Here is a 22,148-nt window from a genome sequence, read left to right on the forward strand (position 1 = left end):
ATCGGATTTTCCAAAATTGACACGTACCCATTCATATTTTTTAAGAGTCCGAATAACACGCGACCGGGACTAAGGATTGATAGCATGTAAAACACAGCAGAGAAACGCGTATTGCATAAAATATCCATCCACGAGCGTTAAGCCGTTAACTAACGTTGAAAGAGAGTGGAACATTCTACCCAACTTCTTGTTCGGTCAGTCAGCTTTCCAATCGTCACTGCTTATTCTATTCTAAGAAAGAAATAAACCACCTTCCCTATCCTCCTAGTCTCCTACTATATATATATATATATATATATATATTTGCTCGTTTACTCTTCATTTCCTTTGTAACTGCTCCACTTTTATCCACTAGAACAATTTCAAAGTTATATTCCTCCCTCTGCAGATCATATCAGGTATTTTTTTAAAATTATAAATCTTGATTCTTTTCTGATTTTGATTTTGTTATTAAGAAAGAGATGTTCTTTCTTTTCTCTTTTCTGCTTTCTTGCAACATGGTTGTTGAGAAGGTGGGAAAATGAAGGCTATGGGATTATTATTTTTTAGTGATGTATGGTTCATTTTCGATATGTTGGGACTTTTTCTTAACATTTTTCCCGTGAATTTTGGTTCCTTACTTTTGTGTTTTGTTCTTCCTCTGCAATTAAATAGATTTACATAGAGATTTTTGGTATGTGTATTTGATATGTATATAAAATTAGGTTTCCTAGGTGTTTTTTTTTTTTTTTTTAAATTTTGGGTTCAAGAGACATGAAAATGCATTAATTAGTTTTTACATTCTACTATATTGAAGTCTGATCTTGAAGAGAAATATACTGTAACAAGTGTTCACCACTAGCAATTACTAGTAGTAGTTATAATGGATAATTTTTAGGGTCTTTTTAGGAGAAAAAAGGGATTGATTTACGGAGTTTATAGGAATTTATATTTGAAAAACTTGTTTGGAACGGAAAATGACGGATCCGACCTTATCTGGAGTGATGTGAGAATTGAAAGGAAATGGCACTTCATGTTCTACAGGCCATTAAAAAGATTTCCTAGCTTAATTTGAAATTGAGAACGATTATAATTTGACAAATATTTGTAGTAAGATTAGGGGTGTGTTCGGTATGGTGATGTTTTTAAATTTTCTCATGTTCGGCTTGTCAAAATGCTCTTACGATAATATTTTTTGCTTATGTACTGAAAACAAGAAAATAAGTAAGTCCTGGAAAACATTTTCCTTCATACCGAAGACACCCTAGAACTAATTATTAACCCCACATGATAGATTATTCTCGTCTTAACTCTTAACAACCTACGGGATATGTCATCGTGGTGCTTGATGTGCTTCCATTCTATACTTTCTTCTTGTCTATCCATTAGCCTCAAAAGCTAAGTTGCGCGGACTCTTCACTTTCGTTGCCGCACCCGTGTCGGATTCTCCAAAAATGCACTACTTTTGGAGTATCCGACACGCACCCGATGATATTTTTGAAGAGTCCGTGCAACATAGCTCAAAAGTAGAAAGCTTGATTTTCTTATGATAGAGGGTTGAAGAATTGATGTTTGTTGACCTCTGTATTTTGCTCAGGTGGAATTTCAGTGCAGCAGATATTAAGTGCTAGTCAGAAAGAGTTTGTGCTGAGAATACTTTTGTGCGTAAAACAGCTAATGGTATCCCTATAGTATGGACTCGCACCAATTTTGTGGATATGGTGTGACCGGTAGGGATTCGTCATACTCTTCATACCCTACTGTTTCAGGAGCCTCGAAATTTGATTCAGGAAATTCACCAAATTCACCACTTGCGAACTATTTCAACTCTGAGACCTTCACCACAGTAAGTGATTACCAGGAGCAGCACAGCTGTACAGAGAATCTTTCTGCAGCTAGTTCTTCCCGTGATTCCTCGCTGGATTATAACCAATATTTCCATCGGCCAAAACCCTCTGAAGATTGTCTTCCAGAAGGTCCTCTGGTTTTCTCTAGTGGAACTTCTCTACTTCAGAATGCAAATCACAGTCGGAATATGAAACAGTTGGAGTCTGCTTTAGTGGACTTACCCTTGCAGGGTGTTCCGTCGAGCAATCTGAAGCAGCTGCTTATAGCATGCGCTAGAGCTCTTGCTGAAAACAATCTAGATGATTTTGAAATACTGGTTGCTAAGGCAAGGAATGTTGTGTCCGTTACTGGAGATCCCATCCAGCGTCTTGGTGCTTATATTATAGAAGGGCTGGTAGCAAGAAAGGAGTTATCTGGAACCACCATATATAGGTCTTTGAGGTGTAAGGAGCCAGCTGGCAAGGACTTGCTATCCTACATGCATATCCTCTATGAAATATGCCCTTATCTAAAGTTTGGCTTCATGGCTGCAAATGGTGCTATTGTAGAAGCATGCAGAAATGAAGATCGCATTCACATTATTGACTTTCAAATTGCTCAGGGGACCCAGTGGCTGACTCTCTTACAATCTCTTGCTGCACGTCCCGGTGGTGCCCCTTACGTGCGCATTACAGGAATTGATGATCCAGTTTCACAATACGCTCGGGGAGGTGGGTTGACGGCAGTTGCGGAACGGCTATCAGCAATTTCTGAGAAATTCAACATCGAAGTTGAGTTTAATGCAGTGCCGGTTTTTGCTCCAGACATCACTAGGGATATGCTTGATGCAAGGCCTGGTGAGGCTCTGGCAGTAAACTTCCCTTTGCAACTTCACCACACCCCTGATGAGAGCGTTGACGTGAATAACCCTAGGGATAATCTCATTAGGATGATAAAGTCGCTTTGCCCCAAGATAGTCACTTTGGTGGAGCAAGAATCAAATACAAACACAGCTCCGTTTTTCCCTAGGGTTTTAGAAGCTCTAGATTACTACCATGCAATGTTCGAGTCAATAGATGTTACCCTAGCAAGGGACAGGAAGGAGCGGATCAATGTGGAACAGCATTGTTTAGCTAGGGATATAGTAAATGTCATAGCATGCGAGGGCAAGGAAAGGGTGGAACGTCACGAGCTATTGGGGAAGTGGAAATCCAGGTTCATGATGGCAGGTTTTCAGCAATATCCTTTGAGCTCTTATGTGAATTCGGTGATAAAGGACCTCATGAGGTGTTACTCGGAGCATTATACACTAGTGGAGAAAGACGGGGCTATGCTGTTGGGGTGGAAGAAGCGGAATCTAGTCTCTGCATCTGCTTGGTTTTAAGCATATGAAGTATGAGAAGCACAGAAAGAATTGTAATAGATGAATAGCCTTTCGTTTATTACTTAACCAGACAATAGGATTGATCAGTTAAATCTTGCTCATGTCATATAGTTTTAGTTTTCTGAAATGTGAGTATAAAAACATGCTTTATGGTTAAGCATCACAAAACATTGTACAAGTTATCCTTCTTGTTGTTTGTTAAGTGTTAACTGTAAACAATTATTTCTTGTCCTTTGATGTACTTGATGATTTCTTGAGCAATCTTCGGTGAAGCCATGTTCAGTTTTTCTAAATTTTATCAGTTTGAAAAGGAATGATTAAGTTTTTAGGTACGGGTTAAAAATGAAGAGTATATCAAACAAAAGGGTGTTGAGGAAGACTTAAATTGTCTCAAGTGAATTACACTTTGATAAACTGTAGTGATGATGAATTTTCTTGTATTGATATGAAGGGAGTAATTTATGTTTTGCCCCTCTAATGTATCATTTTTTTGATTTGCAGCCTATCCTCTTATTTCTCATGGAAGTCAAACTCTTTTTCAAAAAGATACTATGTTCTGAGGATGATTCCAAGTTCCAACTATGGAAATTTGAGTTTATCTGAATCATGTGTTTGGAGAAGGTAGAATCACAGCAAGAATATTCATATTGTTTTGCAGATGACCTTATGTGCTGCAGAGCTGATAGAATTTCCATACAACTCATGATGAAGTGTCTGGCTTCAAAGACAATATGGAGGAAAGCTCTCTTTACTTAGCTAGTGCCTCCAGGCAGTTAAAGAGGAGATTCCGGGAGAATTGCAATTCACCAGTGGCGCATTACCTTTCAAGTACCCGAGTTACCTTATCCTCGAGGAAACTCACAGTGAGCCAATGCATGCCTCTAGTGGAGAAAATTGTGGTAAATATTAGATGTTGGACCTCTAGATTTCTGTCTTAACTCTGAGAGTAAAACTCATCAAGAGTGTGATGTTTGAAATGCAAACATACTGGGCTCAATTATTTCTGTTACCAACGAAGAGTCCACCAAATGGTCACAACTGTGTGCAAGAAGTTTCTATGGCAAGGGACAACTGACAACAACACAGCACCTATTGCTTGGGAATTGACTCTGTACTGTGGAATAAAGCTGCAATAAGCAAGTTACTCTGGGCACTTACTACGAACAAAGACACTATGGGTCAAGTGGATGCACAACATGTATATAACAGACAGGGATTTGGAGCTTATGGACACTCCTAAACAGGCCAGCTGGTTGGTAAGGAAAATTTTTGATGTGAAGAAATGGTTGATCACAGGAACTACCGTCTAAGTGGTTATGTTAAAGAGGGTAAATTCAACATTAAATGTGCTTGCACTTTGCTACCTGCCTGTCCAAAGACCACATCAATTTTTGGCTTAGACCCGGCCCTGGAGTACAATGAGCAGGTGCTGTAAATTCTTCCAGTTGGTTGTCTAAATTTTTGGGAAAATCATACAAAATATCCCTAAAATGCAAAGCATTTACCTGCCTCATGCCCCCTCTAAATTAATTTCGCTTCTTCGAACCGGTCGAAAATATTTACCCGAGTACCCCCTTGCCCAAAACCCTTCCTCCATGATACCATCGCAGTATATTGATATATCATGAAGGACTAAGAGAAGGACTGAAGTAGTCCTACGTGATACCATCTCAGTATGTTTATATACCACGATAGTATTATGAAAGACTTAGGAGTGTCTCGACTGATGCAGTACTCCGTGATACCATCACAATAGATGCATATAAGATGATGGTATAATAGAGATTCCTTTTTTTTTTTTTATATGGTATCATAGAGATTCTTTTGAGAAAAGTGTATTTTGAATAAATGAATATGATACTATCTCAGTATATTTATATACCATGTTGGTATCATAATTTTGGGGGCGATAGATAAATAGTTAGACGGCATGAAAGCAATAGGGGTAAGGGTGGATAATTATTTTATTTTTCAGGGGCAGCAACGTTCTTTCCCCTAAATTTTTTACCTTCGACCAACTGGGCCAACTTTCAAATGGGTTTCTTCCCACTAAATAGTCATTTTTTAGTGCGGATTGCCCTTCAAATGCACTGGTCTTTAATTTTTTCCCATCAAATTGTTGGTATTTAATTGTTGCTCTTCGCTTAAAAAAGTGGTCGAAAATACCATGAGGTTCTGGGTTCAAACATCTGCTCAGTCAAAAAAGAAAAAAAGAATTTCGCAAGGCAAGGCTTTCGCGAAACTTCTACCTTAAGGCCTAATATTTGTCCAAATTTAGGCCTATTCGGGTAAAAGTTAGGCCTAGGCCTAATTATAGGCAAAAGTTAGGCCTTAAGGCAATAAATTAGGCCTTAAGGCCTAACTTTTGTCTAAAATTAGGCCTAGGCCTAACTTTTACCTGACTAAGCCTAATTTTGCTACGAAACCCTGTCTTGTGAATTTTTTTTTTTTTTAACTAAGCCGGGATTCGAACCCAAAATCTCGGAGTATTAGGCGAAAGATAAAAATTAAAGACCAGCAATTTGAGGGTCAAAAATTAAAGACCACCCGCAAATAAGGACAATCGTGCAAATTGCCCCTCAATAGTAGTACAACTAATTTACAATGGAGGTGTATATAAACGTGTTAACCGGTTTGAACCGGTAACCGGTTAACAAATCGGCCGGTTTCCGGTTAAAAAACTGGAACCGGCCACCGGTTCCGGTTTACCGGTTAAAAATCCGAAATCGGAACCGGTCCGGTTCAAACACGTCCAAACCTTTTTTTTATTTTTATTTTTTGTATAGTATATATATATATTATAGTATTTATTAGTATATTGTAGGTATATTTACATATGTTATATAAGTTTATAAGTAAAGTTTATATATTTACTGACTAACAGGCTAACAGCAAGTCAGCAATACAGCATATACGTGTATATATATATTAAGTTATATGCTTAAGTTATACTACATATACCTAAAATATAATAAGAATATACTTATATATATCAATATACTTAGGTTATATATATATATATATATATATATATGTGTGTGTGTGTGTGTGTGTGTGTGTGTGTGTGTGTGTTTAAGTATACTATATATACTTATAACTTATATATTATAACTTAAGTTATTTATAGCTTAATTTTTTTCTAAGTTTATAAATTCGTATATATATATATATATATATATATATATATATATATATATATATATATATATATATATATTTATATATATATGTTTAAGTTATATGTATACTATATATTATAAGTATATTCTTAGTATATTTTAGTTATTTTTCAAGTATATAACTTTCTAGTTTTTAATTTAAATAGATGTATATTATAAGTATATTCTTAATATATTTTAGGTATATTCCTAACTTAATATAAGTAAAAATATGAACACAAGTAAATAGAAGAAAGCTCAATGAGTCATATATTTTATTCATTCTTGGATAACATTTATTTGCAAGTTGTAGTTTTTTTTAACTTGCAAATAATACATGAGTTGCAAAGAAATAGTAGAATAATAAAATCACCAATTCTCAATCATTTGGTTAATTTCCCCCATATCATATTCGGTCATGGAGATATCTTCAAAGTCTTTCATTTGGTCCGGTCCACTTGCTATCAAATCTTCAATCTCTTCCTCTTCGCCTTCCTCCGCTTCTAAGTTTTGGTTGCGTCGCTCAATACCTAAAGTAGGTGTTTCTTCCACAGATGTTTCCTCATTAAGCCCACGCCTAATAATACCACTACTACCGGCACCACGTCTAAATCTCTTCGCCATTATTAAATAGAATTAAATTTAAATCACACTCAAATCACAAGAAAATAAATTGCAACAAATTAAATTGCAAAAAATAAAGATAGAGTTGGAACGAAGGTACCAAATTGCCGGACTAATTTCCAACAAAGTTAAGGCGGCTAGAATTGCAAATCCACCAAAGCTACTTCGGATTGTTACAAAATCACCAACTCCACCAACAATATTATAATTGCAAAATTAATAATTGAAACTATAATAAGACTTTATAATATTTATTTGAGAGAAATTTAAAGTGGCTAATTGTTGCAAAGTAACTATAATTGAGAGATTGAGATTTGAGAGAAAGAGAAGAGTGAATTGGTGTGGATTAAAATGGAAACGGAGAGGGGTTTATATAGGGGTGGGGGATGGGTTAAAGTGTTAAAAAAAAGTTTGGGGGGTTGGGGGGGGGGGGGGGGGGGGGGGGGGGAAATGGGTTTGGAACCGTTTGGCAACGGCCATTTTTGCAAATGAACCGTTGCCTAACAGTCCATTGGGCTGCCCCAACGGCTCTATTTTAAAAAAAAAAAAAAAAAATTAGTTCCAACGGTTTTACCGGTTTAACCGGTCCGGTTTTACCAGTTTAACCGGTGCCTGTTCCAAAAAAATTAAAACCGGACCGATATATAATAAACGGTTAATCGGAACCGGCTAACCGGTTCAACCGGTTCCGGTTCCGGTTTTACCGGTCCAGTTACCGATTTGAACCGGTTAACCCGAACCGGTTGACGGGTTTAGGTGTATATAGTTCTCGTTGTATATATTTTTTCTTAAAAAATTAAATCAATTATGTTGGTCTACTAAATCTATAAATCAAATCAAACCTTATCCAATTTTTGTTGGTTTTTCTTTTTTTGTTTTTTGTTTTTTGTTTTTTGTTTTTTGTTCATATCACAAGAACATTAGTGTTACCAAAATAACCATGGATTCTTAACTTTAGACCAGTATGAGTTTACCTTGGATTCTTAACTAAATATGATAAAAGGTTGACAAAAGTTGAGGGCTTAGCTTAGTTACACTTGATACAAATATAACTTGTTACCATGATTTTGCTGGTATAACGTATGAGGGTTAAAAATACAATATCGTTAAGTCTTTCTTGCAGAGAGTTTAAGTGACAAAGTTACAAGGAACATGGATATATGGGGAAATAAATAAAAAGGGGCCAAGAGAGCATGCCGACTTATACGGATCCTGCTGCTGAACTTTTATTAGGAAATTAGGAGTTCTATGACCAAATGGGATAAATAAGAATATTTCATGAAAGTAACTATTCCACCTTTCTACAAGGGATAGCTAATCCCAGTAATTTGGTAAAATAGTTTTCAAGACTAATTAATATTCATAATCAAACGTGAGATGGAATAAAATAATCCGCATAATATTCCAAAATTGTTATCCCTTATACCGCATACGAAATGAGCCCTGGTGCACAGCTTTGAAGAATTACTTACACCTACCTCCTGCTTAAGTTTTTGCTGCGTGCCCCTTTTTAAAATGAAAAAAAAAATCCTCTTTTTCAACTAACCTTTTCCTCTTTTAAAGGATCTTAATTACAGATACAATCAAACTGAACATATCCATCCAACCTTCACATTTGCTCTATCAATTAATCCTCCATCCCAAACTAGATCACTATATGGAATGAATAAACTAATATAATTCAACCATATAAATATATTCATTCCGCTCAAGCCCATTTCGCTCCAATACAAATACAAACAAACAATTTAGCATTCTAGCGAAAGTTCGAGCGAACTAAACATCTACCAATACAAACAAATAATTTAAGCAAGCTTTTAACTTATGATCGAGATCCACATGTTTAATTGGAAAGAACGTCGAACAGGGTCTGGTACATTTTGTATCACCAAACACCAGGTGACTGAACTTCCAAAAAATCGATACATCTATTTAGTTTACGCCATTGAAGTACCATGGTTCATATAAAGAATTCTTCTTTGAGCAGATGCATAATATCCCAATCACGAGGAGCTGATAAAAGTTCACATGTTATTCCTGCCATACATGGGTGCATTATAATTGCCATATCCACCTGCATTGTCATTATCCTGCATGGAAGGAGGCGGAGGCCTTGGTCTCGCATACTCGGCAAAAATGACCCATCCATCAAGGAACTACAAAAAAGAAAGTGAAAGAGCATAACTTTACCCTCCTAGAACCAATTAGCAATTACTATATTAAATAACATGCATCGACATGTTCATCAACAATTATAAAAGAGAAGGTGAAATGGCATATGTCCCTATGTAAACACAAACACATGAACGTGGAAAAGACGAGACAAAATCTGAAACATATTCACAAACCAACTACAAAACGGTGGTGATTATAATCCTGTATCAGAAATTTGGTGTTTATACAGGGAGCACCTATATAAACTAACAAGTAAAAGTTACCACATGCACATACCATACCATATTAACGTGCTCAGGTTAATATTACAGCTCTGTGGATCGAACAATTGGCAAGCTAAAAGAAACACACACAGCCAGCTATGAAGAAAGACACTCAAGAAATTCACCGGGCAAATTTTGGTAAGGAAGAAATTCACCACGTAAATATAAAGGAAACAATGAACAAGCAGTACTGTTTGTCCGTTTTTCTTTTTAAATGTCAGAAAAAATCAAGCTGGGATTTGCCAAACCCCATAACGGCTCCAAACTGGGCAGAAAAAAGAGAGAGAGAGAGAGAGAGAGAGAGAGAGAAGGCTCAATAACTGTACTGAGCGATTAACCCAACCATGCAACCATCAGTAGTGGACGACCCAATTATTGAAACAAGGGGCCTTAGATACCATTAACACAATATACAGGAGTTGGAGCTTATGGAAAGTGGACAAAACCATCAACAAGATCTGGTAAATGATACCTGCGTGTATTTTTTGGTGTTTATGGAGAGAGGAACAGCAGATGCTTTGATGGGACTTCAACTCCTAACTGTTCTCTAAAATCAAAGTGCTTAGATAACCTTTTTAGTTGGAGCAATCTATCCCCTGTGAACGATGTTAACTCCCAGCACTTACTAGTTTTTTTGCGGTGACTGGAGTTTTTAACCTTTTCTTTGTAAAGCTTTTTGCATCTGCTTTGACGCTTTTGAATATAACAACTTACTTCATCAAAAAAAATATATGGGTTTGGACGCTTATGGCGCTTAATTATCAGTGTACATTGAATATACTGGAGGACCCAAGTATTGAAACTGTATCGCATCAAGTCAACGACCAGCATAAAATAGTTATATGATAGTCGTCTAAATAGCGACTTTAACCGGGAAAAAAAATCATCCATAGAATTAGTGTGGATATGCTTTCAAGTATGCACACGACCTGAATAGGAGAATGGATAGAGGTCATATAGCTGAGATTAAGGAATAGTTAATATGATGATTGCTTGCTTATATATATATATATATATATATATATATATATATTTTTTAAGAAAGGTAATATAAAAAAAAACTTCAATTTAGAGACCCGCCCAACTTTAGCCCAAACAGCCCATTTGCCATCTCACGCTTGCTTATATTTAGAGAGAGCAAATGGGCTACTTGGGCTAAAGTTGGGCGGGGCAAGATGGGTCAAACTAAATGAAAGAAAGGTCGAACAAATCTATTGAATAGACATTTGCTTCCTGGTCCTTTCGAACCAGTCAAAACCTGGAGCAAGGGATTTTGGGAAGGGCTTTTTTATAGATGTTAAGGTTGAGTAAGGGGGGAGGAGCTTGAAGAGCGAAGCGAGCCGATAAAGATCAACCCCTCCCCATATTTCTCAAGGTACTTTTTTTTTTCTCTAACCAATCTTTCATTTCTCAGAAATGTTTCAAAGAATCAAATTGTTGATATATGTTTCAGAGTTTTGGCTTCTACCATTTAAATGGTTGAACAATGCCCAACCCTGCCCAAATTTACTTGGGCTAAGATGGGTTAGGTCAAGATGAGCTAAACAATGAGTCCTAACCCAACTTGACCCATCATTTTTACAATTTGAAACTTACATTCCATGATTCATCTAATATAAAAGAGACCTATAAAAAAAAAGTAATTAAATTTGCTTCGTTAGATAGAAATTTTCATTTTTACTCTCAACATTTCAAACATAAGTTGAACTTGCCATGTTAGCATTAATTTAATCGCCTTTACAGTTTGAATTTTACAGCAAATATCATTTCTATATATATAGACACACACACAAAATACTCCAATGATATCTTTTCATGTAGAGATATTAAATTTTGGTTATTGTTTGGTAATATTTTTGGTCCCTTTGCAAACTGCTTAATCATGGCTTAATCGCTTTTGTTATTTTCATTTCAATATCGCTTTGAATTTCTTGGCCTTATCTGACCTCTTTTTATCCTTTCTATTGAGCCGAGGGTCTTTCGGAAATAGCCGTCCTACCTTGGAGTAAGGTCTGCATACACTCTACCGTTCCCAGACCCCACATTGTGGGATTTCACTGGGTGGTTGTTGTTGTTTGGTAATATTTTTATGCAATTGCCCATTGACTTTGCCTTTCTTGTGAGAAGTATCCAGTGAAAAAAAAAAAATTAGTATTTCGTGTCTCAACCTTTATACATAACATATGCTTGTAATGTATGTGTTTCATTTTAGCTATGTGATGGTTATTGGTGGGTAGGTATTCAAGCAGATTTTATTCTAGTCCCAATTAAACAATTGCAAGTTGAGATCAATTATATGAATCATTACTAATTATATTTTTATTTATTTTAAATTCATCCCAAGTCAATATACATGAAACTAAATAAATACTAAAGTTCTCTAAAATTTAACCATTTCTTGGGTTGAGCTGTTCATAATCTAGTAAAAACCTAATTATCTCATCGAATCGAAAAGAAGCTGAACAGTAAATTATTGTCTTCCACAAAAAGTACAAAAAGTACATAACTTTTTGTTTTACTTTCACCAGCGATCAAAACTCTTTCGTCCACTCCAGTGAAAAGTACATAACTTTTCACCAAATCTATAATGAAAAGCTCGAAGGCTCTAGCTACGTCCAAGTATTATTACCGAATTATATGAAATAAGAATAGGTAAAGTCATTAACTTAAAATAAAACTGCAACTTTGAGATATAGAGAATTTTCAGAGAAGGTTTTGGTAAAAGGGTATCTCTACAAGCTAAGAGTGAGCAACAATTTCATGGGTCATGCTTGGGCATCATCATGGGTCAATTTGAGCTACTGATTTGAGATGGACTAACTTGGGAATAGCCCAAATCAACCCGTCATCAAAATCACTCTTGTCCAAACCCATTAAAACTTGGGCGGGTTAGATGAGTTTGAGTTAATTTTGCCACCCCTACTTATATTATAGGTTTTCTCCAAATGAGTGCACCTGATTATACAGGTGTAGGGGTGGCAAATTCAGCCCAAGCCCATTTGACCCACCCAACCCGTCCAAGTTTTAATGGGTTGGGCATGGGCTACCTTATAGATGAGTTATATTTGGGTACAACCCATAAAGACCTATGACAAAAAGCTAGCCCAAAGTCAACCCACGAAGCAAGCCAAACTCAACCTATCACTTTTCAAACTTGAACCCCAATAATTAGAGCTCAACTCATGATTATCCAAGATAGATATAAATGTTATACTTACCTCCAACCATGTTTGAATAGCATTATGTCATCCATCTAGATTAACCAAATATTATTTGAGTTTTAGATTTTTATCTAAACATTGACTATATTTATTTAAATTTTTTATAAAAGGAAAACTTGTACCTTATGGTTTGTATGGCATATTAGCTTGCCGTCTACGTCGCATATTATATTGCTATATATACACACAATTCCCTTCAGGAAGCTAACTAGTGATTAATTTAATTTGAGCATAAATTTTACTACGCGTTGCCAGTTTGTTCTTAAGCAAACTAATTTCCTAATATTAGGTGCCGTTTGGCCATAAATACCAAAAAAAAAAATCATTTTTTTTGGGAATTTTGGAGTTGGAGTTGGAGTTGTGTTTGGCCATAGTTAGAGTTGGAGTTGGAGTTGTGTTTGGCCATAGTTTTTGAAATTGTAATTTTTGGTGAAATGTAGTTGTAAAAAAGTGAAAAAAAAATTGAAAAACAAGTTTTTTGAGTTTTTGGTATTCCGAAATACAATTTCAAGTTGTATTCGGAATTTTCATGGCCAAACGCTGATTCCGAAAAAAAAGCGAATAATTTTTATAGCCAAACGGCACCTTAGTATTTAAATTTAATATTAATTGCTTTACCAGATAAATTATATAATTACATCACAGTCATTAAAATTACAGTATATAAGAGCTACAATTTAAATGATGCATGTCAAAATTTGTCAATGCTCATATACTATTACTTTAATAGTACTTTATATAGGACATACGTATAAGACAATCGACTAAATTATTAAATCTGCTTGAAAATATAGTATGTTGCATCCTCATTAGGTTTTCGAATAAATAATATGCACCAACTACTAGTAGGATTAATTTAAGAGCTTAAATTATATGTCAAGTTGGGTGGGTTAAGTTATGACCCATTGTTTAGCCCATCTTGACCCAACGCATCTTAGCCCAAGCAGATTTTGGGCAGGGTTGGTGACGAACCATATAGCCCATCTTGCCCCAGCCCATCTTAGCCCAAACTGTCCATTTGCCACCCCATGTAGGCGTACATTTACCAGATTTCGGATGGATATGCTTTCACATATGCACAATGCCAATAGTTAATTGATATTGATTGTTTGCTTATATTTAGAGATGGCAAATGGGTTGTTTGGGCTAAAGTTGGGCGGATCAAGATGGGTTGAACCAATAAATGGGTCAATGCCCAAACCTGCCCAAATTTTACTTGGGCTAAGATTGGTTGGATCAAGATGAGCTAAACAATGTGTCATAACTCAACCCGACCAACTTGACCCGTTATTTTTACAATTTCAAACTTTTCCATTATTCACCTAATATAAAAGAAACATAAAATTTAAAAGAAATAGTAATTTAAATTTAACAATTGGTTAGATAGAAATCTTTCGAACCGAAGGTCTATCGAAAACATGTTCTCTACCTCACAAAGGTAGGGGGAAGGTCTTTGTAGTGGGATCACATTGATTCATTGTTGTTGTTGTTGTAATTCATTAGAAATTTTCATTTTTTTAAAACTGGTACTATTAAGTTAGAAATTTTCATTTTTACCCACAATATTTCAAATATGAGTTGAACTTGCAATGTTAGCATTAAATTTAGAGCCTGTTTGGATTGGCTTATTTTAGGTGCTTTTAACCTAAAATGGTTTTTAAGCACTTGTTTTTATTCCTAACTTATGGCAAGTTATAAGTCCATCCAAAAAAGCTCTTAATCTCCATCACGATTTGAATTTTACGGCAAATATCATTTCCTATGTTATTATTAATATATACACAATACTCCTATGATCCTATCTTTTCGTGTAGAGATATTATATTTTGGTTATTGTTTTTTAATATTATTATGACCGCCCTCCCAAGACCCCACTCGTGGGATTACACTAAGTATGTTGTTGTTGCTCGTTTTTAATATAATTATGCAATTTTCCATCGACTTGCCTTTCTTGTGAGTATCCAATAAAAAAATCCAATTAGAATTTCGTGTCTCAATTTTTATACGTGACATATGCTTGTGTTGTACGTGTTTTGTTTATATGTTTATTTTTCTTTAAGCTATGCGATGGTTTTTGGTGGGTAGGTCTTGATTCAAGCAGATTTTATTCTAGCCCAATTAAACAATTGCAAGTTGAGACTAATTATATGAATCATTACTAATTATATTTTTTATTCAAATTCATGTCAAGTCAATACATAAAACACTAAAAAAATACTAAATTCTGGAAGACTGAACCATTTACTGGGTTGAGTTATTCATAATTTAGTTAAAACCTAATTATCTCATCGAGTTGGAAAAAAAAACTGAGAAGTAAATTATTGTTTTCAACAAAAGTAGAACGAAAAATACATAAGTTCTAATTTTAATTTCGCCGGCGATAAAAACTCTTTCGTCCACTCCAGTGAAGAGTATATAACTTTTCACCAAATCTATAATGAAAAGTTCAAGGGCTCTAGCTATGTCGGAGTATTATTCCAGAATTAAATGAAATGAGAACAAATAAAGTCATTAAAATAAAACAAAAACTACTTCTTTGAGATATAGAGAATTTTCGTAGAGAAGGCTCCAGTAAAAAGGCATTTCTACAAGCTAAAAATGAGCAATTCCATGGGTCAAGTTTGGGCATCAATCATGGGGTACTAAATTGAGATAGGCTAACTTGGGTATAGCCCAAATCAACCCATCGTCAAAATCACTCTTGCCGAAACCCATTAAAACTTGGGCGGATTCAACGGATTAAATGAGTTTGGGTTAATTTTGCCACCCCTACTTATATTATAGGTTTTTCCAAATCAGTGCACCTGATTATGTAGGTGTAGGAGTGGCAAATTCAGCCCAAACCCATTTGACCCGCCCAACTCGTCCAAGTTTTAATGGATTGGACATGAGCTACTTTATAAATGGGTTATGTTTGAGAACAACCCATCATAACCTATGACAAAAGCTAGCCCAAAGTGAACACATGAAGCAACCCAAACTCAACCTAGCACTTTTCAAACTTCAACCCCAATAATTAGAGCTCAACTCATGATTATCCAAGATAGATATAAATGTTTTACTTACTTCCATTAATGTTTGAATATAGTATTATGCATCCATCTAGATTAATTAAGTACTTATTTAAGTTTTAAGATTTTATCTAAACATTGACTACAATTATTTAAATTTTTAATAAAAGGAAAACATGTACCTTATGGTTTGTATAGCACATTAACTTGTCATCTACTTCACATATTATATTGCTATACATACACGCAATTCACTTTAATAAGCTAGCTAGTGATTAATTTTATTTGATCATCAAGCTCGCTAGGCATTGCCAGTTAGTTTTTAGAGAAACTAGTTTCCTAAAATTAGTTTTATATTAAATATTAATTGCTTTACCAGATAAATCATATAATTGCGTCACTGTCGTAAAAATTACAGTATACAAGAGCTACAATCTAAATGATGCATGTTAAAATATGTCAATACTCATATATTTCTTCAACAGTGCTTTATATAGCACATAAATATAAAAGATTATCGACTAAATTATTAAATCATGATAGACTACTTGAAAATACATTATGTTGCATCCGCATTAGGTTTTCGAATATATAATATGCACTAACTACTAGTAGTATTAATTTTTGAGTTTAAATTATGTGCCAAATTGGGCAGATTGGGCTATGACCATTGTTTACCCATCTTGACCCAATGCATCTTAGCCCAAGTAGACTTTGGGCAGGGTTGAGCAATGACCCATTCAGCCCATCTTGACACAACCCATCTTAGCCCAAACTGCCCATTTGTCACCCCTATGTAGGCATACATTTTCTTGTAAAGATAGTATACAACCATCTCAATTGATTTGGGATGACAGTCCAATAAGTTCAGAGATTACATGAGGGGTGTAATTTGGGATCTAAAATTTAGAAAGAACTTCCGGGATTGAAAGATAACAAAATTTCAAATTTTAATTGAATGCTTAATAAACAAACCTTACTAGTAGTGAGCCAAGATCTTGGATGTTGGATGTTAAAGTAAGGGAAGAGTGGATAGTTCTCAGTTAAGACTTACTACTGTAAGTTGTCACTTGAGCGGAGTCGGGTTTCACTCATCCATAAGTTTAGATCCCTGGTGCGTTTTTCACATGGTTCACAGTAAAGGATTGGCACATTTCTGAATCCAAAAGCTTGAGGTGGATCATGTAGAATACTGTGAAGAATGCTCTACTTAGCTGGGTTTTCAGAGTACGAATTAGAAGGCACGAGTGCAGTATGTTGCTCCATTAACACTTGCATGGGTAGTTTGGAGGGAGAGAATTGGAAGGCTTTTGACAGCAAAGCGTTTGATTTAGTACATCCAAGGAATAGCTTCCTCATTAATGTCTTTGGTGCAGCAATAAGGTTACTATTTGTATTGAGATTGAGTGTTCCTCGTATAGAATCATATCTTTTTGTATGTTCTCATTTTTCGGCATTTGAATCTCTCCTCTACCTATATAGCCAGTTACCAAATCTTGTTAAGGTTTTCCTCTAGAGGGTTCATTTACAAACATATGATTTGAGGTAAGGCATTCTTCATAAGACGTTTTGTACAAGAAATATTTTCCTAAATTGCAGTTATGAACGGAGGTAATGAAAGAGAAAGTGGTCAGCGTAAGGTGATATTTGGTGATAGCCATGACTATGAATAGTTTTACATGTTAATAAAAGCAAATAATATAGATTATACAGCAGGAGAAGAAATGGTAGTAAAGAAAGCTAGCACCCTGAAAGTACAAAAGTATTTTTATCTTCAACTTTGGGGAAAGTATGTCTCTTTTGAGGAAAAAATTTTCATCCGGAAAACAATTTCACAACAGTACATACATACTAAACAACGCTTCAAAGTTTAAAACTTCAATCTATTAATTTAGACAGATGAAATATATCTAATATTTATCTAGGTTGAAAATTATATTATGTATAAAACAGTATTTCAGAATAAAGTTTGACTTCAAAGGGATTGAAGGACAGAGCAATAAGCTAAGTCAGTATTACTCTGCTTTCAACACACTAAAAGTGTGTTTGGTCCACAAAACGGCCAAGAATGAAAATATCAAATTAATCCTGGAAAGTGAAAAAGAAAAAGGACAGACGTGTAATGGTACTCATATCCACACAAGGAAAACAAATCCATCTGGGAGATGCTTAGACTGAAACTCGAAATACATGCTCCTTTGGTTTTTATGTGAACACAGAGCTTAAGGTTCTTTATCTCTGTATTTACTAGGTCTTATTACTCCTTTTCCTTTGAGTTCTTTAGTCACGAAAAAGATCAGAAGCCTTTGCACTTGATGCTTATAAATTAACTGCATTCCCTTTGATTATAAAACCTGAATTGCTGGAATAGACAGAGAGCTTTTTTTAAAAGAATATGACACAGAAAGTTGACAAAAAAAAATTGACCACATCTGGATATTCCAATCTTATCAAACTTTTCCAATGTTTAAGCGCCTCAAATTTTAAATTGCAATTCATGTTTATTCCCGATTAATACGAAAGTTTCCCATCCTCCACAATTATCATGATAAGCACAGCAATTCAGATTATTACTCCCAATCAGAAATAAAAATGAGTATGTAATATAATAGATAACTATAACTATCCTTGTTTTAGTCATTCTGTTGGAGGTCAATAGGCAGAGTTTTGGATACAAAAAGTTATGCGCAAGTAAATTCGCTCACTACTTGGAAAAAGAAGCACCCAAGAATGACAACTCACCTGGCCATCCATGCCCTTTATACCAGATGCAGCATCTTCCAAGGTTGCATATCTAACAAAACCAAAACCCTTTGAATAACCAGATACACGATCTGTCACCACTCTGGCTGCAAAAGCATAACATACTAGATAAATACATTTATACTGTTTCATCATATTCACTCTCATCAAAACGTTTTAACCAGTGAGATATGTAAGATACAAGTAAAACGGACCATTGACCACTTCACCGTGTTTGGCAAATGCATCTCGAAGCCCTTCCGAGGTAGTACGTTTGCTAAGACCTGGATAGAGGATAAAAAGAAAGAGGAAGTTTGAAAAACAATAACAGCAGGAAAACCCAGAAGTATAACATTTCTTTTGAAAACAGTGAAGTGAACCATAAACACCTATTGATGTCCATTTGTCAACAAAATACATCATTATCTACCTAATCTACTCATCTCATTTCTTACAATACATTCGACAATCAAAACAAATTACAAAATGGTTTTCAAGAAAAGTTGGGATACTTGGGACCCATTTGGCCATAAAAGTTAATCCATTTACTTTTTTCTGGAATAATTTTTCACTTTATTTGAAAATCAATGTTTGGCCGTGAAAATTCGAAATCCAACTTAAAGTTCTATTTCAAAGTTGGAAACAGCTTATAAACTGTAATAAGTTGTTTTCCAAATCACTTTTCACTTTTGAAGTTTTATTTAAGTACATTCAAACATGAACAATATTGCAAATATTCTTTGCAAAAAGTATAACCAAACACAATTCCATCTTAAACCTAACTCCATAAATTTCAAATAAGGTGAAAAATATTTTGAGCCTATGGCCAAACGGCTCTTTTCTTTTGGGGTTCATCATCAATGTTTAATGAAATCTTTTTTTCCAGAGAATCAGAATTTAACAAGGGTCAGAACCTACTACCCGAAATGATCTGGAAGATCCAATACAAAAATTTCGTGATAGTTTCAAGCAAAAACATAGACTGATTCGGAATCAGAGAAGTGGAAACCTCTGAGCTCATATTGAACATTCACCATGAAGTTGTATGGATATAGCCGTGGAAAAACATACAATAAAAGTTCTCAATCAATACATTTAAATTATTAAACATTACAGTCTCCCTATTTTCCTTTGTTTGGTTGCACTAAATATCTTGGAAAATGTTTTCCTTAAAAATTTGAGGGAAAGCATTTTCTGAATCAATAAAAACACACCAACACATCCCAAACCCAACCCAGTACTATCCACCCAACCCCTCCCTGCCTACCAACATCACCCCATCCACACCACACCGCACCAACCCTGCCTACCCCACCCACCCGACCCACCCCACTTATCCCCACACACCCACCTACGGTCTAATGGCCACTACCCCCACCTCCCCCCAGCCTACCCCACCGCCAGAAGCTGCACTCAGACTTCATAAATGTCATAGTGTTATTCTTTGAATATATGTCAATACTCTTAAAATGACATTTTTCAGCTTTGCCTACCAAACACAAAAAAATGAGTACGAAAACCACTTATTTTCCAAGAGATCATTTTCAAGGAAAACATTTTGCTGTCATACCAAACACACCCTAAATAGTTCTCAAAATCAATACAATTAAAATCATTAAACATATACTACCAGAAAAAAACATATAAAGTGAACTAGGAACTAATTAGAACTCCTTTTCTTCACTTTCTTTAAAACAGGTACATGATGAAATAAATAATCCCCCTATAGTGCAGTCAAACTAAGTTTAAGGACTATATTCAGATAGGTTATGAGGGATGCCTAACAACTTCCCCTTAGAATAAATAAAGGCTTAATACCTAGATGGACCCTTAAACTTGGCATGTTTTGTAAGATAGGCATATAAACTTATAAGGTGACCAGATAGACACTTAAACTTACTCAAAGTGTATTTTTCAAGTTTTTCAGTTGTTTTGAAAACAAAAACTATATTTTTCAAACACTCACAATTTTCATGGCCAAACAAGCCCTAAATATATCACAAAATATTTTTTTTTAAATGCAAAAACAAGGCAAACGCATATACATGAGACTATAAATGTGCACTTAAACCAATAAATACTCGCTAATCGCAATTTTGCAGCTTTCAATTAACTCGGATTTTTTTTTTACACTTGAATAATTAAAAAGCAATAACTTTAACCAATAAAAATCCTTAAAAAAAGAAATTTCAAATTAAGAAATTTCTAAGTTCAGTATTTCAAGTGTAAAAGAAATTTCAAATTAAGAAAACTGTAAAGCCGAAAAGAAAATCCTTAAAAAAAAAAAAAATTCTTAATTTGAAATTTCTTTTTTTAAGGATTTTTATTGGTTAAAGTTATTGTTTTTTAATTATTCAAGTGTAAAAAAAATCCGAGTTAATTGAAAGCTGCAAAATTGCGATTAGCGAGTATTTATTGGTTTAAGTGCACATTTATAGTCTCATGTATATGCGTTTGCCTTATTTTTGCATTTTAAAAAAAATATTTTGTGATATATTTAGGGCTTGTTTGGCCATGAAAATTGTGAGTGTTTGAAAAATATAGTTTTTGTTTTCAAAACAACTGAAAAACTTGAAAAATACACTTTGAGTAAGTTTAAGTGTCTATCTGGTCACCTTATAAGTTTATATGCCTATCTTACAAAACATGTCAAGTTTAAGGGTCCATCTGGGTATTAAGTCATAAATAAAACTCTTACATTTTAATACAAATATGTTTCCTAATATACCCTTAGAACACACCAACACATCCCCAACCCACCCCTGCCACACCGCACCTACCCACCCCCAACCTAACCCACCGCTCCGACCCCCTAAACCCCTTCTACCCCCACCGCCAGAAGTTGCACTCGTAATTCAAAAACCTCATTCTTAGAATAGGTGCAAACACTCTTAAAAATGACATTTTTCAGCTTTGCGTACCAAACACAGGAAAATGAGTAGGAAAATAACTTACTTACCGTGGAAAACATTTTCAGTCATACCAAACACAACCTAACATGTGCTCAATCAATACAATTAAAGTCATTAAACATATATCAGGCGAAAAAAGGACACAAACAATAACCCAGTGTGATCCCACAAGTGAGGTCTGGAGAGACCTTAGAGAGGCTGTTTCCAACAGACCCTCCGCTCTTTCAAGAAAAGATGAAAAGGCAGTAACAGCAGAAAGACAAACAAACTAACACCTGCCCCCTAAATAAATACTGTAAAACTCTTACCCAACACCTAGTAAAATTTCAATACAAATATATATTTCCTAATATACCATTGAGAGATATGAAAGGAAACTAACCGGAAACAAAGAGATTGGTGGATGGTTCAGCAGGCGGCGCCTTTTCTACTTGCGGCTGCGGTGGATTGAAAGGAAAATTAGAAGAAAATGTTGAAAAAAGTGCCCTCACACCTCCTCTTGCTGCTATCGGGACCGCCGCTCGTAATAAGGCCATTTAGGGGTTTAGATGCTATCAGGGTTCTACACAGATTTATTGTTTTGAGCAGGATGAAAGTAGTAGGGGGTTTTATACAAATACTATTGACTACTTTATTACAGTTGGGCTATATTGGGTTGCCAATGGGCCGAATACCACACACGTTCTCTCGGGTTTGGTTCGAGGCATACCATGCATGCATTAGGAATTTTTACTCATTGTAATTTCTTTTAAGACCTAATTGTTAATATTAATTATTTTTTTATTTAATTATATTTAATAGCTAATTAACTTTTCTAAATTACAATTGGTAGCTATATCAAAAATACATACC

General features: G+C 35.0%; 2 protein-coding genes across 2 annotated transcripts; one reads left to right on the top strand and one right to left on the bottom strand.

Moving 5' to 3' along the window:
* The first annotated feature begins 235 nt into the window (after nt 1–235).
* On the top strand, nt 236–3,483 carry LOC132636373 (chitin-inducible gibberellin-responsive protein 1-like). The gene is made up of 2 exons (XM_060353212.1): nt 236–398; nt 1,577–3,483. Exon 2 carries the CDS (start codon nt 1,673–1,675, stop codon nt 3,188–3,190), a length of 1,518 nt encoding a protein of 505 aa, XP_060209195.1. The 5' UTR covers nt 236–398; nt 1,577–1,672; the 3' UTR covers nt 3,191–3,483.
* Nucleotides 3,484–8,630: 5,147 nt separating this feature from the next.
* On the bottom strand, nt 8,631–21,888 carry LOC132636374 (organelle RRM domain-containing protein 2, mitochondrial). Its single transcript, XM_060353213.1, has 4 exons — nt 21,679–21,888; nt 18,600–18,668; nt 18,385–18,491; nt 8,631–9,128 (listed from the first exon to the last, which is right to left on the bottom strand). Exons 1-4 carry the CDS (start codon nt 21,830–21,832, stop codon nt 8,997–8,999), a joined length of 462 nt encoding a protein of 153 aa, XP_060209196.1. The 5' UTR covers nt 21,833–21,888; the 3' UTR covers nt 8,631–8,996.
* Between the last annotated feature and the right edge of the window lie 260 nt (nt 21,889–22,148).

This window comes from Lycium barbarum, chromosome 4 (genome assembly GCF_019175385.1).
Source record: "Lycium barbarum isolate Lr01 chromosome 4, ASM1917538v2, whole genome shotgun sequence".
In the NCBI taxonomy this organism is placed as follows: domain Eukaryota; kingdom Viridiplantae; phylum Streptophyta; class Magnoliopsida; order Solanales; family Solanaceae; genus Lycium; species Lycium barbarum.

Bases quoted from the DNA above. Each gene is read 5' to 3' on its own strand.
- LOC132636373 (XM_060353212.1), top strand. From the start codon at position 1,673: ATGGACTCGCACCAATTTTGTGGATATGGTGTGACCGGTAGGGATTCG.
- LOC132636374 (XM_060353213.1), bottom strand. From the start codon at position 21,832: ATGGCCTTATTACGAGCGGCGGTCCCGATAGCAGCAAGAGGAGGTGTG. The intron at 18,492-18,599 runs GTCCGTTTTACT...ATGCTTTTGCAG, and splicing joins ACACGGTGAAGTGGTCAATG to CCAGAGTGGTGACAGATCGT. The intron at 9,129-18,384 runs GTGAGTTGTCAT...TCTTTTTTGTAG, and splicing joins TAAAGGGCATGGATGGCCAG to TTCCTTGATGGATGGGTCAT.